General features: G+C 38.6%; 1 protein-coding gene across 5 annotated transcripts in view; it reads left to right on the forward strand.

Annotated features, from left to right (window-relative positions):
* Il1rap (interleukin 1 receptor accessory protein) overlaps positions 1-15684 on the forward strand; it is a 148935-nt gene that overhangs the window by 101377 nt on the left and 31874 nt on the right. For all 5 annotated transcript variants that reach the window (XR_003378064.1, XR_003378065.1, XM_013351694.2 and 2 more), the window contains exons 5-6: positions 9653-9818; positions 12528-12599. Coding sequence is in view for 3 of the 5 variants with exons in the window: in XM_013351694.2 (XP_013207148.1) it covers positions 9653-9818; positions 12528-12599 (238 nt within the window). In the remaining 2 variants the exon portion in view is untranslated. The remainder of the gene's footprint in view (positions 1-9652; positions 9819-12527; positions 12600-15684) is intronic.

Consider the following 15684-nt stretch of genomic DNA (forward strand, 5'->3'; position numbering starts at 1 on the left):
ACTTGCTGTTTTCTTTGATCAGTGCATTTATTTTCTCTATGTTATCTTCAGAATCTGAGATTCTTTCTTCTATCTCTTGTATTCTGCTGGTTATGATTAATTTTTAATGCCTTTTCTCATGCCTTTGTTGGCCAGAAATGGACAACCTGAAATTTCCTAATGGTAAAACATTCAGTGGTTTCAATTCACCAGAGTATGTAATGAGAATTTTGAAACTTAACTAGTTATATAGGAAGTCAGTGTGTGATCTCGAAAACTAGGAAACAAAGAGAAATAAGAATTATTCTCTTTCTGAAACTAATATCATGCCATGGCTTGACATACCAGAGTCACAGAGAGCACAGGAAGTCCTGGAGCTACTACATCATGGGTCTAAAACTAGCAAAGTGCAAACCACATATGCATGGTTCTCCTGATATAAAAGTGAAAAGTACCAAATTAGGGAAACATGAAATGATTTTTTTAGAAAGAGAATGAACCCACATATCGAATAATGGACCTACACATACATGGTAAAATTATACCTGCAATGAGACTCTTTCAGAGAGTTTAAATGGGATCTACTCAGATGAGAAAATAGTGAAGGAGATTTGATTGACCAGGGCTGTGTGGAAGGCCTGCAATGGTGATTCTCAGTATTATATTCCTGGTCTTGCTGGTGTTTACAAAGATAATATACGTTGTAATAACTCAATAGTTAATTCACACGATTATACTGGTTTCTGCAATCTATTTTGCTGTATGCTAAAATAAGTATGAAAGAAAAAAGATATGGAGGGATTGAGTTTGGGAGACAAGAGAGAATAAGGGAGGGGAGGTGAGAAGGAAGGGAAGGAAGTGGGCAGGAGAGACAGAAAGGTTGAAGATACGATAACCAACTGCAATGTATGGACCACAGTTGAGCACTGTTTCACATATATTACAAAGCACAATAGAAAACCGGAACATTCTAAGCGTGGAACACAGATAATAGCAATAAATCATTACTTTTAAGTGGAACAATGGGGCCTTAATTCTACTGTCGATGGGATTTAATTTAGAGATGCACACAGAAGTATTTACAGGTGTCAGTATTAGTATTAGTATTTATTAGTGAGGTGATATTAATAGATTTACTCCAAAACACCTAAACCTCACTGTGGGAAGCTTCCTTGTCTACCAACATGACTTCTTCTCAATTCTATGTGTTCCTATACACATTCTATCCTTCTTCTCATTTTCCCCATGCATGGCCTCTGCCTAGGATTCTCTCTCAGAACAAGACAGATTCCACTCCTCTCATGGGTTGCTCCCTGGGTCACACCTGTAGACCATGACCTATGCAATGTCCTTTTAAGGTGATTTTCTACTGCACTCACTGCTGGACTCTTCTATTCACGTACAAATACACTGGCTAAGGATAAACAGCTTCCTCATAGGCACAGAGTGGGGTTCAGCATGATAAATGAGATGTAGGCCCAGCTCCGCGCAATCTCAATAGGAACACACAATTCAACATGAGTACCATGTACGCATGTGGTACATATGTACACATGCAGGCAAACACTCACTCATGTAAAACAACATTGAATACATCCCATTTTTTAGAAAAAGTGTAATGCTAAGTCCCACAATGTAGTAGAGAGAAGATGTTCTGGTTTTCTTAAGAAACTTTGATGTCCTGTGAGAGCAGTTGACTCTTACATATTTCATATCAAAATATTCCAATTTTTGAATTTCCTGTCTCCATGAATGGTGATGCTAATAACCAATATATGAGAAATGGAGGTCTGGAGTAAGTTATGGACTTAATAAATATCACATAAATCCAGAGATGTCTAAGCCATCAGGGTAGCAGGTAGACAGACAAGCAGAGAGCGGTTGGTATCTTGTTTAAGAGTCTGAAACTAAACAGTCACAATGCACATAGAGAAATGGATATATCTCTGTGATAATTGAAGCAGTCAGTAATTGAAATAAAGTGAGAAGAGTCACTGGGAGGTGGTGACACACATGCCTTTAATCCCAGCACCTGAGAGATAGAGGCAGGTGGATCTCTCTGAGTTTGAGGCCAGCCTGGTCTACAAAGCAAATTCCAGGACAGCTAGGACTGTTACACAGAGAAACTGAAAGAGGAGGAGGGAGAAAGAGAGAGATGGAGTTGGGAAGTCGGGAGGGAGGGAAGGAAGGAGGAAGGGGAGAGAAAAAGTGGGTAAGTCTGTCTCTAGAGAGTCAGTGCAATGATTGAAGACATAAAATCTAGATAAGAGATTGAGAAAATAATCACGTCTATGTAACTATTGCCAAGGCAGAGTCCTCACAATTTATAGATGGTTCAATGGGTAAATCATTTGCTGTACAACATGGGAACTTGAATTTGGATCCCCCAAACCCACATAAAGTGTCAGTTGTGGTGAGCACATCTGTAACCACATCAAGACTGGCGGGTTCTGCAGTCTCACAGATTTACTGGTCTAGGTGAAATGGTGGGCTGTACATTCAAAGCAAACCTGTTTGAACAAGTGATGAGAGAGTGGTGCACAGACAAGTGCACACTCACACATGTATAAGCCTGTGTATACACACACATATATATATATATATACACAATATAGATACATATTAACACACATACATATACACACATGAACACACATACACATATATACCCACATATATGCAAGTACACAAATATACACACATGTGCAAGCATGCACACACACACACACACACATACACACATACACACATACAGTGCAATTACCTGCTTTAAGGGAGAAGAGCCAATGAGAACACAGCCACTCCTTCTATCTTCTGGATATGACGAAACTGCTAACGTGGGTTGCCTTGTTTTCTTTTTCTTTTTGTTTCTCATTCCTCTGCCTTTGTCTAATTGACTGGTACCTTTGAGCTCAAGCATTCTGCCACCATGGGGTCAGGACTGAGGTTTTGGGTGGGTGCTTTCTCCAATTTGTTTTGATGACAGTCCCGATATGTCAGTTTTCTACCTTCTGCAGTCATCCTCTGTTATATACAGCACTTCTTTTTAGGAAAATGGTCCTCTGTAGTAATAGAAATAAAAGTTACATAATTATAATCCATTTCATTAACTTGCCTTCCTCCTACCACCTGCAAGTTGAAGAATGTTCAGCTCAAAGGAGGAAGAGGAAATGAGTGACTTCTACTTTAATAATGCCGTCCGTAAGCTAAGTACTTTATTACCACTGTCAGTCATCTTCAGAACTCTAAAAGGTAGACAGCGCCGTGAATAGGGTACAGGATGTGTTCCAAATGGCCTAGTGTACTTTATTCTCCCAATGCCCTTGGAAAACACAGTGTCCTATTTCCCATGTTTTGTAGTCAATAACTACATAAGTCAATGATTCTGAGGCTGGGACAAAATTCCTCAACTAGGCAACTTATAGGTTTTAATGGCTCATAGTGTCAATGATTTGAACTCATTCACCGACTCTATTGCTCTATTGTGCATGGCAAGGCAAAATCAACATGGCTAAAAGTCAGGACAGAAGGTGGCTGTCTAACATGCCACATAGATAGTAGAGGGACAGACAGGAAGGGGCCAGGGGAAAAGATAGTCTTAAAATGCAAGTTCCCAGTGACTTACTTCCCTCAACCTCAGCCAGCTCTGAGGAATTCGCTAATGGGTAGGTGTATTGATGAAGTTTGAAATCTTGTGAGCCAACAATCACCTGTCCCCAGACCATCACCTGGCAACCAAGTTTTACCACATGAGTTTTTGTGGGATATTTTTTATATAAAAACCGTAACAAAAATCTAGGTGAGATGCTGTTGGGAAATTTATCAAATACCACTGGGCTAGAAGCCAAGCTTCAACTGCAGGTGTCAAGAGGATGTACTTTAGCTTTAAATTTTGAATTTATTCAACAGTCCAGCTGCAAATGGACATCCTGGGAGTGCAGGCCATTTCTTCGGGTTTCTAAAGCTTTTCCTGCCTAAGACTGATGCAGAGAGGGGAGTCCAGTCCCTACTTTTAGATATCAGGGCACTATAAAGGGAAAGATAATACGTGAACATATACTGGTTTGTGAACTAGATGATGGGATATAGAGCAAACTGTGGGTAGTGGGGGCTGGAAAGGATCCCAGTGGACTGAGGTTAGAGGAGGAAAAAACCACGTGGTTTCCATTCCAGAAGTGTGGAGAAAGGGGAACAAGACTGAGCATGCCATTCATGTCATTTCTTCCTCCGTCATCCTATCTTCTTCACTGTAGGGTCTCCCTAATTCAGGACTTCTGCAATCCTGGCATGAATTGTTCAGTAAGTGACTGTCAATTGAGGCAGATTTGCTAACTCATCTGAAAAGTATACTATGCTTTATAAATGATTTACTGAATTCCAAATATCTGGCTAGCCAAAGAACTTCTGGAATGCAGAATGTATTTAAGAATGTTGGTTTAGGGGCTATAGACATGGCTCAGAGGTTAAGAGAACTGACTGCTGTTCTGGAGGTGCTGAGTTCAATTCCCAGCAACCACATGATGTCTCATACCCATCTATATTGAGATCTGATGCCCAGAACACTATATACATAATAAGTAAATTTAAAAAATATGACATTTGAAAAAAAAGAATGTTGGTTTAGTCACATCGCTACCCCAAAGCATATAGTAAATTCAGAGTGTGATTTTTCTTACTGCCATTTATTATTATTATTATTTTTAATTGTAAAACTTGTTTTTCATGCCACCATGCATTTCATGTTGTTGAATTAATTCCTCCTTTTTATTGTTTTGGTTGTCTATTTCAAATTTCACTTTATAGAGACTTGTGAAAAGGAGGTCAATTTTCCCTTCTCCATGAGATGGGAGAAACCCATGAGGAAACTGTTTAATTGGGTGTTTTGTAACTGTGTTACAGTAACTGTGAAGATCCTCTCCTGCCATGTAGCAGGATGGATGTTAGTCCAGATTGAAGTTTATAGAAACTGAATGTCTTCATGTCCATTGTGATTAAGTTTGGCACAGTACCTCTACTTTAATATTTTTTAAATAAAAAATTCATACAATATATTCCCTTCCCTGAATTCCTCCCAGACCTAAAATAAAATTAATCACAATTGGCTAGATACTGTTATGGATGTTTCTCCGAAAATATTCAAAGTATTGTCTTTTGTTTCTGATAAAGAACCCTGTGCTGTTGAGTTTTTATATGAACTTGGCACAGGCCAGATTTTTTTGTTAATCTGTCAACTAAGAAAATACCTAAGATTGGTCTATAGGCCAGACTGTAGGGCCTTTTCCTGATTGATGTTTGATGAGTCGTACCACCTCAGGGATGGTAGTCCTAAGGTGTGTAAGAAAGCAGACTGAGCAAGCCAGTCAGCAGCATCGCTCCATGGCCTCTGCGTCCGCTGCTCCCTTCAGGGTCCTACCCGACTGCACTCAGCAATGGAGAGTGACCTGAGAATTGTGAGCTGAAATGAACCCTCTCCTCCCCAGGTTGTTTGTGATTTAGCATAGCCATAAAGAGTAGAAGACATTGCCTTAGGAAAGAATATTTGTGAAAAATTACCAGGCTTAGACTCTTGTCACGGCACATGCTATTCAGAAGTTAATCCAATCTCTGTGTGATAGATTTTGAGTTACTGCAAGTTACTGTTTCAACTAGTTAGAATGGTTCTTCATCTCCCACTTTTGCCAACAATCTGTAGAGAGGGATTTTTAACCTTTGGCATGAAGTCAGTGTGTTTATGTTTTCTTTGAGAGCTGGACACTTAGAATTCTGTGGATGTACACAAATACAGCATTTGGCATATAGTTTTAGGGCTCCTGAAAACATGAAATTCATTGTTTAAACTGAAAACCAAATTAAATGGATGTTTTGAAACCTTGAGTCTAAATCCGGTCAAATGAATCATCCACTGTGTACACTGGGGGAACCTAACTCATAGCTCATCTTTGTACCTTTTATGATTGTATTTTTTTGTTCTGTGCTAAGTGTGGGAGTTCTTTCTCTTTGCCCTCTCTTGAATATCCAGCATACAGCAAGAATCTGAGCCAATCTTCATTGCACTTAAGAATTGATTGAATAATGGATTTAGACTGCGTTGTAAAACTTCATGAAAATGTATGCCATCTCATTCTTTATTATTATGTGTCTAGCTCTTAACATTGCCTGGCACATAGAAGGGACCTTGTAAATATTTATAAACACTGAAAGACTGAGTTCTCTTTATTGGAAATGTCTGACTTATGAAACTCCACAGAACTCAACAACGTGAAGCATAGTTTATGCCAAGATTTTCATAGACTCAGAGCATCCATAGCTACCCCTAACTTTTCAGACAGTACATCTTAAACTCTTTATATTTTTATTTTCATTTACCCCAAGTATCCCCTAAAACCTACTCCACATGTAATGGTCAATGGTCTGTATATTTAATACGACACATACTCTCTGAGCTCTCAATTCTGTGACATGTATCTGTGCTGCTTTCGTACATATTTCAATCATGTAACACAAATGTTTTATACTCAATATGACAAATATTGATCCAATCACAGGCCCTGTAGACACAGTGCTTATCTACCCTTCACTGACCCAATAGGAGTTAGTTTTCCAGAGGAGGGTAAGCAATGTAGGGAAACTGACATTATAATAAAGCAATGCAAGTAGTATCTAGGAGAAAAAGTACTCCAAGAATGAAGGGAAGTTCTTTACTCTTTCCTGTGCCCAGAGGGTTCTTTCACTTCCCCCACTAGCTCTCAATATTTTCCATCTCGTTTTTAGATCCAGCACAAATCTTTCTCTAGTAAGATTTCTTTTTCCTGTAGGCTCACTGTTTGATTCTCATTATACACTTCTTGACCCCAGTATGAATTCCTTTTCATTTATGACAGTCTTCCACTAGGCTGAACACCTATAAATATATTTTAGAAAATTGTATCTTTTCCAGTCATGTTTTCACACAGTTCCTGTTTTGTAATAGACTTCTCTAATGGAAGCTACTCCTTACTTTATTGTGACATCATTCTACCCACAACCTTTATCTCCTCACACATTTATTTCCTTTCCAGGATCCCCAAAATCATTTCATGTGCTGTTGCCCACTTACGTGGTGTGGTTGGTTGTCATAGCAACCACTGCGTGGTTGACCAGTTGGTCTTGTGTTTAACTTCTCTCTTTTGAATTCAGAATGAGGAACTAATGGGCCAGATCAAAGGGCCATTTGCTAGTCATACAAGTGTTTTTGCTCCATTGAAGAAATTGACTCAGTGCTAACTAGTTTCTTGATTTTGAAAACTTGTTTTATGTTCTTTGAGTAACCAAATCTTTGTTCATGCCACTGTTCTTCTGAATTCTAAGCAAATGTCTCTGAAGCTATAATAATGATTGTTTTCAGGAATAGTTTATTATCTATAAAAAATAATGTCTTTAAGACACATACTAAAGAGTCTAGAGGTGGAGCTATTTGTATTTAAAAAGATCTAACTAAACTGCAGACTGAGATTAATGTGCATTTGTAATATAACGACGTGCTCATTTTCTATACTACAATATACATATTTAAGATGTAAGCATTTCCCTCCTTTTCCTTCATAAAATGCTATTGGACTAACAGCTTTGAAACTGTCCAAAAATTCAGTAAAGATATCTACCGCTTTATGCAGAGAAGTATATTTTGCAGTTTAGCCCTAACTGTAGAGAATAGTCTTTTCATACCCTTAGCACTGGTGTTGGCCTTGAGTGTGACACAGATACATGAGTATGGCATAGAGGCAGGGGTATGATGTAGATGCAGCATATGGCATAGATGCAGGGATATGGCACAGTCGCAGGGATATGGCACAGTTGCAGGGATATAGCACAGTTGCAGGGATATAGCACAGTTGCAGGGATATGGCACAGTTGGAGGGCCGCAGCATAGGATGATAGCAGAGTGTCATGTGGAATTGAAAGTAGAAGCTTTGAGACAAATGTACTTTTATTCACAATAGAAACAAATATATCCAATTCCAATCCCAGTCCTAGCACTACCAAGTTGTAAGAAATCAATAGTTAATTTCTACACATCTTTGTTTCCTCATTCATAAAATGAGGTCAGAAGATTACAGACTTTGTAAGTTTGGGACATGGGAGATAATATAACATCTTATACACATGCCCTGCTGTAATTTTATAACCCTGGCTTTTGAATAACAATTTTTGACTCTTAGTTCAGAATCCAGTGAGAGACCTTTATTCTAGCACCTGCAAGCGAGTCTCAGCTCTGTGCTATGCTGCCTAGGATGACTCTTTATCTACCTCATTTCTTTTCCTATCAGCAAAACTGGGACACGTTCAGCCTGATCTGCCTGCTTCACAGGGATTTAAGAACAGCTAAGTCAACAAATGAAGGAACGCTATCTTGTGGCTGTTCAAATGAAATGTGCTGTCCTGTCAAATAGAGTTCTAGAGACATAATCAAATCAGCCCAAACCATGTCTGACATGAATTCGTTATAAGCTGTCAACCTTTATGACTTCCTACTTTGGGGTAACCTCGGGGTCCTATTGTGACAAGCATCTGGAAGGGCTGCTTACCCAACAGAAGAAATGGATTGAGAAAGTGTCTTACCTGAGCCAGTATCAGTTCCTCTTAATTTCCATGATGCGCAACTATATTTCCTCTGACAAAGTCTTGCAAAATGCATTTCTGAGGATAACTGTCATCTTTCAAAATCCACAAGCCAGGAATTGAAGTAAAAAGAGAGAAAAAAAAAACACTTAAGCATCCAGAACTTCAATGTTAAATGTGTAAAATACAATACAAGTCAGTAACAGATATCCAGGAACTTAAAGATCTCAAGTCCTTAAAGATAATGTATTATTTTGTCATTCACAAATTAAGTTTTAAATGAAAAACCAAATTTGAAAGTAAATATTTAAAGTACATTTTTGTCATATGTGATGCATTGACTTTTTATAAATAAAACCACACAACCAGAGACTAAGACATAAACAGGACTATGGTTTTTATTTTGCAAGAGATGCTGAAGTTTTATATTTTAAATAGCAGCTGATTTGTATCAAAATATGAGCTAGAAGCAGAAATAACTTCTTGAGCCTATACATTTTGGGGTGGTAGAATAAAAGTGGTTTGTAGTGAATACTCTTTTGAGAAAAATGAAATCAAGTTAAGAGAACACAAAATGTTGTTTGAAAATGACTAACAGAGAAATTCAATGAAATAGAATAGTCAAGAATGCCGAAACTCAGGTTTACCAAAGTGATGCAATTCCTGGATAGACAGAGTCAGTGAGGAGGGACAGGAAATGGTGTGTGACTGTCGTAAAGCAGGGCTTGCAGCCGTCCGTATTTTCTTAGTTTTCATTGCAAAACATGAATCTTGCTTCACGATCAAAAAGGGATTCCAAGAGTTTGAAAACTGAACCTGAGACAGAAATCTCGATTTTGATGTCTTATCTTGAATTAGAAGTTTAATTTCTCTTATGCACAAAAACTTAAAGTTGTACTTAATCCATATACTTTTTATTGTAAATAACATTGTCCAGATACTTGACTAAATATTTTTATGAAAATTATACCATAGGTATTTGGATGTTCTATGTAAAATGAGGTGTAAAAGCCACTTTATACGTGTGTTATGTGTGTACATGTATCTAAACAGCAAACTGCTTTTCTTATTCTAGGGTTGTACTGAAATCGTGGATTTTCATAATGTACTACCTGAGGGTATGAACTTGACCTTTTTCATCCCCTTGGTTTCAAATAACGGCAATTATACATGTGTGGTCACATATCTGGAAAACGGACGCCTCTTTCACCTCACCAGGACTATGAGTGTGAAGGTGGTAGGTAAGCATGACTTATCATTCACAAGTGTATTGCGGAAGGGCTAAGATTTTGTTTAGGCTCTTAATGGGTTATTATACACAATCACGCAAACTCTACTAGAAAAAAAAAGATACAGAATTTATTTGCTGCCCTAACCCCATAGCCTGTAAGCAGGCCCATGTACAAAGTAAGCAATCAGTACCTGTTGGTTGACTTACTGCATATGTGAATGAGCAACAAGCATGCCAGGGTGTCAGGGAACAAGAACACAGCTGGATAGATGGGTGCTTATGGTCTATAGTAGCTTTTGTTAGTCATGTGTTTTTGACCAAGGCCTAGGAGTCAGCTGCATAACAAGACAGAGGGAGAATGGCTTGGGATGGAGACCGTGTGTAACAGGTTTAGGTATACTTGAGTTATCTTTCTTCATACCCCAGCTTTTACTAGATGGGGACACTGCCTAAAGGTGCTGCATGAGTTAGTGGAAAGATTTTCAATTCCAAGTCTCTGTTAGAGACTGTTTCCTTGAGTGAATCTGCTATTGGATCCAACACAAACTACCACAATAAAAGGGAAAAAAGTTAATAGTGCAAGTTTTTAACGCAACACCAGTAAAATCTAAATCCACCAATTCTGTGATGGCATTTCTTCAATTACTTTTGGAATGATGCTAGGTTGGGAATGAACTCACAAGGAAAAAAGAAGGCTGAATTTAGAATCTGAGTGTGCTTTAGAAACCAGATGAATTATATCACATAATGTTGATCTCAGATGTTGTTTATAATTTATGTGCCTATATGCGCGTAGTTTTATCTGTGTGTGGAAAGTGAGAACAGGTGTTTTTGGTAACAGATTTAGGTGTAAAGTAATTGACAGACACAGCTAAGCTGTAGAAGTCTGCAGAAATAGGAACGGTGGGCTGCGTTGCCGCCCGGCTCCCACACGCCTGGCTAGCCTATGCCCTGAAATAACAACACACAAATTGTATTCTTTTAAAACTGCTTGGCCCACTAGCTCTAGCCTCTTACTGGCTAACTCTCACATCTTGATTAACCCATTTCGAATAATCTGTGTAGCACCACAGGGTGGTGGCTTACCAGGAAGGATCTTAACCTGCATCCATCTGGGAGAGGAGAGCTATAGCGTCTGCCTGAATCTGCTTCTTTCTCCCAGCATTCTGTTCTTTCTACTCTGCCTATCTAAGCTGCTGTCCTATCAAAGGCCAAGGCAGTTTCTTTATTAACCAATGAAAGTAATACATAGACAAATGACCTTCTTCCATCAGAAGTCATTCTTAAATAACCTACAAATGACACAAGTTTACTTTTCAAAACTGTGACACATTGGGCATTTATTAACTTCACTAAAGGATGCTTTAGTATATTGTACTTAGCTTGTTTTTATATAATTTATTCCTATTCATGAAACTGGGGGTAAATTATATTTACCATAATTAGAGTTAGAGAAAATATGCTTTTCAAAGTAAAATATACTTGTGTATATATGATTACTATATAGAGAAATCTGTGTGAGAACCTGGTCAGTCTTTAAACATGCACTATTAAATACCATAACTGGGTTAGAGAGATGCTTCAGAGGTTAAAAGCACTGACTTTTCTTCCAGAGAACTCAAGCAACCTGAGATTCTCTTCTGTCCTTCATGTGCACCAGACACGAATGTGATACATAGGCATACATGTAGGCCAAACATCCATATTCATAAAATGAAAATAAACAAATTTTCAAAGAACACCACACTGCAAAACTCTTTCAAGTAGACCATACAAACAGCAGCATTTCCATTCATGGACGTTTGGCTAGTAATCCAATATTAATCAGTCAGACATGTAAAAGTGTCCTTAAATTTTCCATGTAGCTAAATATTCATTTACTATTATAAATAGTATTAGAAATAGTTCATACTAAACATTCTGAGTATCTGAGGGAGAAATACTTGGACAATAAGCTTAAATAATAAGCAAGGTTTACAAATTGAAAGCACATAGTTCCATGTGTGGAATATATGTGGAAAAAGTAACTTGGAAATTAAAAGAGGATGAAGAAAGAGAAGAAATAAGACATGAAAGTGTTATTTCTAATATGGCAAGAGAGGTCTATGCCACATGAGCACTAGAAATTGAGAACACTGCTAAAACAATCTACCCACCCCCTAAAAAATGGAGGGGGTTCCATATATTTCATTTGTATTTTTGCAAAGAAAAAACTGTTTTTCTGTGCTCACAACACTTCTGTCACTAAATATGCGAATTTTCCACACCAAGCAATTCTCCAGTTCTCTGAGACACCATCTGCGTTTCCTACATTTTAATTCATTTTGATACTAAATACCTGGAGTTTGCACAGACCACACAGATTGAGGGCTTTGCCTTCAAAGAATCTGAGGGACTCAAAAGCTCTTGGTTCAGGAACTGAGGACTAAATGTAACTATCAGAGGTCTACAATGAAAGATGCTCACTCCACCCACAGCACTCAGGAAATTAAAGGGCTCTCAGGAATTCTGTGCTAGGGATAAGTAATAGCGATGAATACATATTTCCTATTACATCACATTTCATTTTCAAAGAGTGACGTCCAGGAATTTGGTATATATTAGGCCATAGACGTTCTCAAGAATTGACAAACTATGCCAGGAAGTTGAACAAGTTGGATGCAGAGGTTTGCATAAGTCTGAATGATTTAACATCCCCCTTTTGCATTTCCTATCGTAGGCTCGCCAAAAGATGCATTACCACCCCAGATCTATTCTCCGAATGACCGTGTTGTCTATGAGAAAGAACCAGGTAATTATCCGTGTGGTTCCTATGTTTGGTTAGAGTCTCTTAATTACAAGAAGCAAAGCATAGGTTAGCATGAAGCAGTAAAGGATAATTGGACGGAAGTGCACGGGTTTCAAGTGAAATGTGAGGGAAAGCCATGGCATGTAAGGACTCGGGAGTCTGAGCTGCTCTTCCAGTGCAGGTCCTTGTCCTTTGCTCCTTGCTTTCCTCTGTGGTTACGATCTGACAAAAACTTGACTTTGCTTTGGTTTGCCGAGGCCTCAATAAAAGCACAAGATGGCTTTTAAGTTTCTGCTTCCTCTTCAGAGTGTGGAGCTTGGAATCAGACAGGACTGAGAGCATCATGGAAAAAAAAAAAAACAAACAGATTCATGAACACTGTCAAATGGTTGCCATGACTCCCTGGGCCACCCATAAGTTTTCATAACTTTTTATTCTAGAAAGAAATCATTCATAAATTACCAAATAAGAGGATTTTTTGTTGTTCTTTTGATTAAAAGCCTTCTACACTAGAGTAGAAAAACACAGAAAATTCTGACACTTTTACATCATCTTTTTTAAAAATTTAGCTAATAAGTTTTTGTTATTTTTCATATCAGTCCCAGTTCTCTCTCTCTTCCCTCCCCCTGCTCCTCCCACCATCTCCCCCACCCCAACACCATCCACTCCTCAGAGAGGATGAGGCCTCCCATGGGGAGCCAACAAGGTCTGTCACATCACTTGAGGCAGGAGCAAGGACTTCCTCCCCGTATCTTAACTGAGGAAGGTAACCCTCCCAAGGGAATGGGTTCCAAAAACCAGTTCATGCACTATGGATAAATACTGGTCTCACTTCCAGTGACCCCCTAAACTGCCCAAGCCACTGTAAAACCATTCTAGACCTGTGAGAAGTATAGAAGAAAAGTTGTTTGTGTGCATTGAAGCTATAAAGCCAGAGATCATGTAGGTGTATTGCCCAAAAAACAATGTTCTGATGAGTTTTCAGATATGATTTGGCTCATAAGGAGTAGAGGATGTATTAAGAGTTGGTCGCTCTAAAATAGACTGCGTTTTCTAGGGTTAATAAGAGCTTTGTTTAAGAACTTGAACAATATGGTCACCGCTGAAGTAAAAACCTATCAGTAATCCAAGTACGTTTCATCTACTTACTGGGCCGCACTTCCAAAGTATTCCTCAACTCATGTTCATTTTCATTCATTATGGAAACAATGATTCATAATCTGTACAGTGAAGCGAGAGAGGCCACGCATTTTAGTGAAAGGTTTGGAGCCAGTGTTAGTCAGTTCATCCCAAGATAATTAGAGGTTTCTTCAGAGCCTGGGCAATAGTGAGCCAAGAGTACAAGCATAAAGCAGAATTATTCTCAGCAGGCTGGTGTGACAGTTCCAAGCTGGATCAAATCCTTCCCCAGTTCTTATTAACAATTTGACCTACAAACAATGCTGCTTAACACGTAAACATTTCAACTTTTGCTTCTGTGGCCATTAATTTTTAAAAGACTTCATGCTATTTGATTAAGAATAAATGCCTAGGGTAGGGAAGACTTCTTTGGGAAGGAGGGAGGAGGGCAACATAGAAGGACAGGGGAGGAGGAGGAATCTACAACACCAAGGGTGTTTTAAGAAGCTGGAGAGAATTATGATATTTTATGTTCACTTCAAATTACATTTTATATATATGAAGTTATGCCACATGGAATAAAAGTGCTCCCCACAAAAACAAAACAAAACAAAACATAGACTATTTAACAAAAACCTAATGCCAGGCATATGATATCTTCGTTCATGTTGTTGGTCAGGAGAGTCCAAAAAGTTCCCAAAACAATACAGGCTGTCACTATTGTCCTTGAATGCCTCTCAGAAATTGACACTGATGATCTAGCAAACTTTGAAATCAGAACTTTGAGGATTCAATCTAAATCTAACCTAGAAGTCTCTCCTCTGAAGACTAGTTCTCATCGTGTGGGAAGGAGATATGCAAGCTTTCAAAGGAGAAAAGCAGCCAATAGTAAAGCCGACAAACTAAAATAGCCAGAACATCAAGGTCTCGCAAAAGGTGCAATAACAGCTCTTCTATACCAGGACCAAAGAATAGCCACTTAGTTAGACTTAATCTCATCTTGATCGGTAGGAATTCATACCTACCTCTGTAAACATAGCTAGCTGGTGAGATTATGAAATCTAGAAGAGCATCTACTATTGCCCTTTGCATAAACCGGTATAATTTCTAACTTCTGTGTAAATACCCACAGCTAGGTGTAGCTCTCACCCCCCATCAAAGAAGCCTCGTTTTGCATCAAGGCCATACTGATCAAAATGTAGAGACCAACTGACTACGTGGTACCCATCACTGTTGGCACATCTATCACAGTTCCTTTACCTACAGCTCAAGGCAAACATGTAATTATATAGCTGTAATTTAAGTAACTGTTTTGTGGACTCATATACACCCCCTGGTTCTTATATCCTTTCTGCTTTGCCTCCATTAATGTTTCCTGAGCCATGGAAGGGTTGTTCTAAATGGGAACATTTAGATTTAGACACTCAACAGTCACTAATTTTTTCCAGTACCATAGCCATTGATAAGTTACCCATGTTTTAGTAAATAGAACCCACACTCATGCTCATGGAAACAATCCTAATTATATTCAGGGCTTAACAAAAAAAATACATTGATGTGTGAGAAGACTTGTTGGTGAAAACAAGGTACTCAGGGGAGTAGAGGGATGATAGCTGTGACAGGATGAAAACAGCCAAACTTTGTTATGTAAATGTATATGATTCTGAAAGAATGAAACATAAGAATAAAAAAAAATAAAGGAAAACAACAGCAAGTACAAGTATTTAGTTCTACCAAGTTCACAGCAATTATGCTGGTCTTGACATGATTGCTAGCACTATTTACTGTGAACCTCCCTTGTCTCATGAACCATTTCAGCTACATAACTTATAACTGTTCTTTTTTTATTAAAAATTTCTGCCTCCTCTCCGCCTACCTTTTCCCTCCCCCTCCCCCCAGTCCCCATGCCCCACTCTCCTCCCCCTCCCTCTCCAGTCCTAAGAGCAGTCAGGGTTCCCTGCCCTGTGGG

This window comes from Microtus ochrogaster, chromosome 2 (genome assembly GCF_000317375.1).
Source record: "Microtus ochrogaster isolate Prairie Vole_2 chromosome 2, MicOch1.0, whole genome shotgun sequence".
In the NCBI taxonomy this organism is placed as follows: domain Eukaryota; kingdom Metazoa; phylum Chordata; class Mammalia; order Rodentia; family Cricetidae; genus Microtus; species Microtus ochrogaster.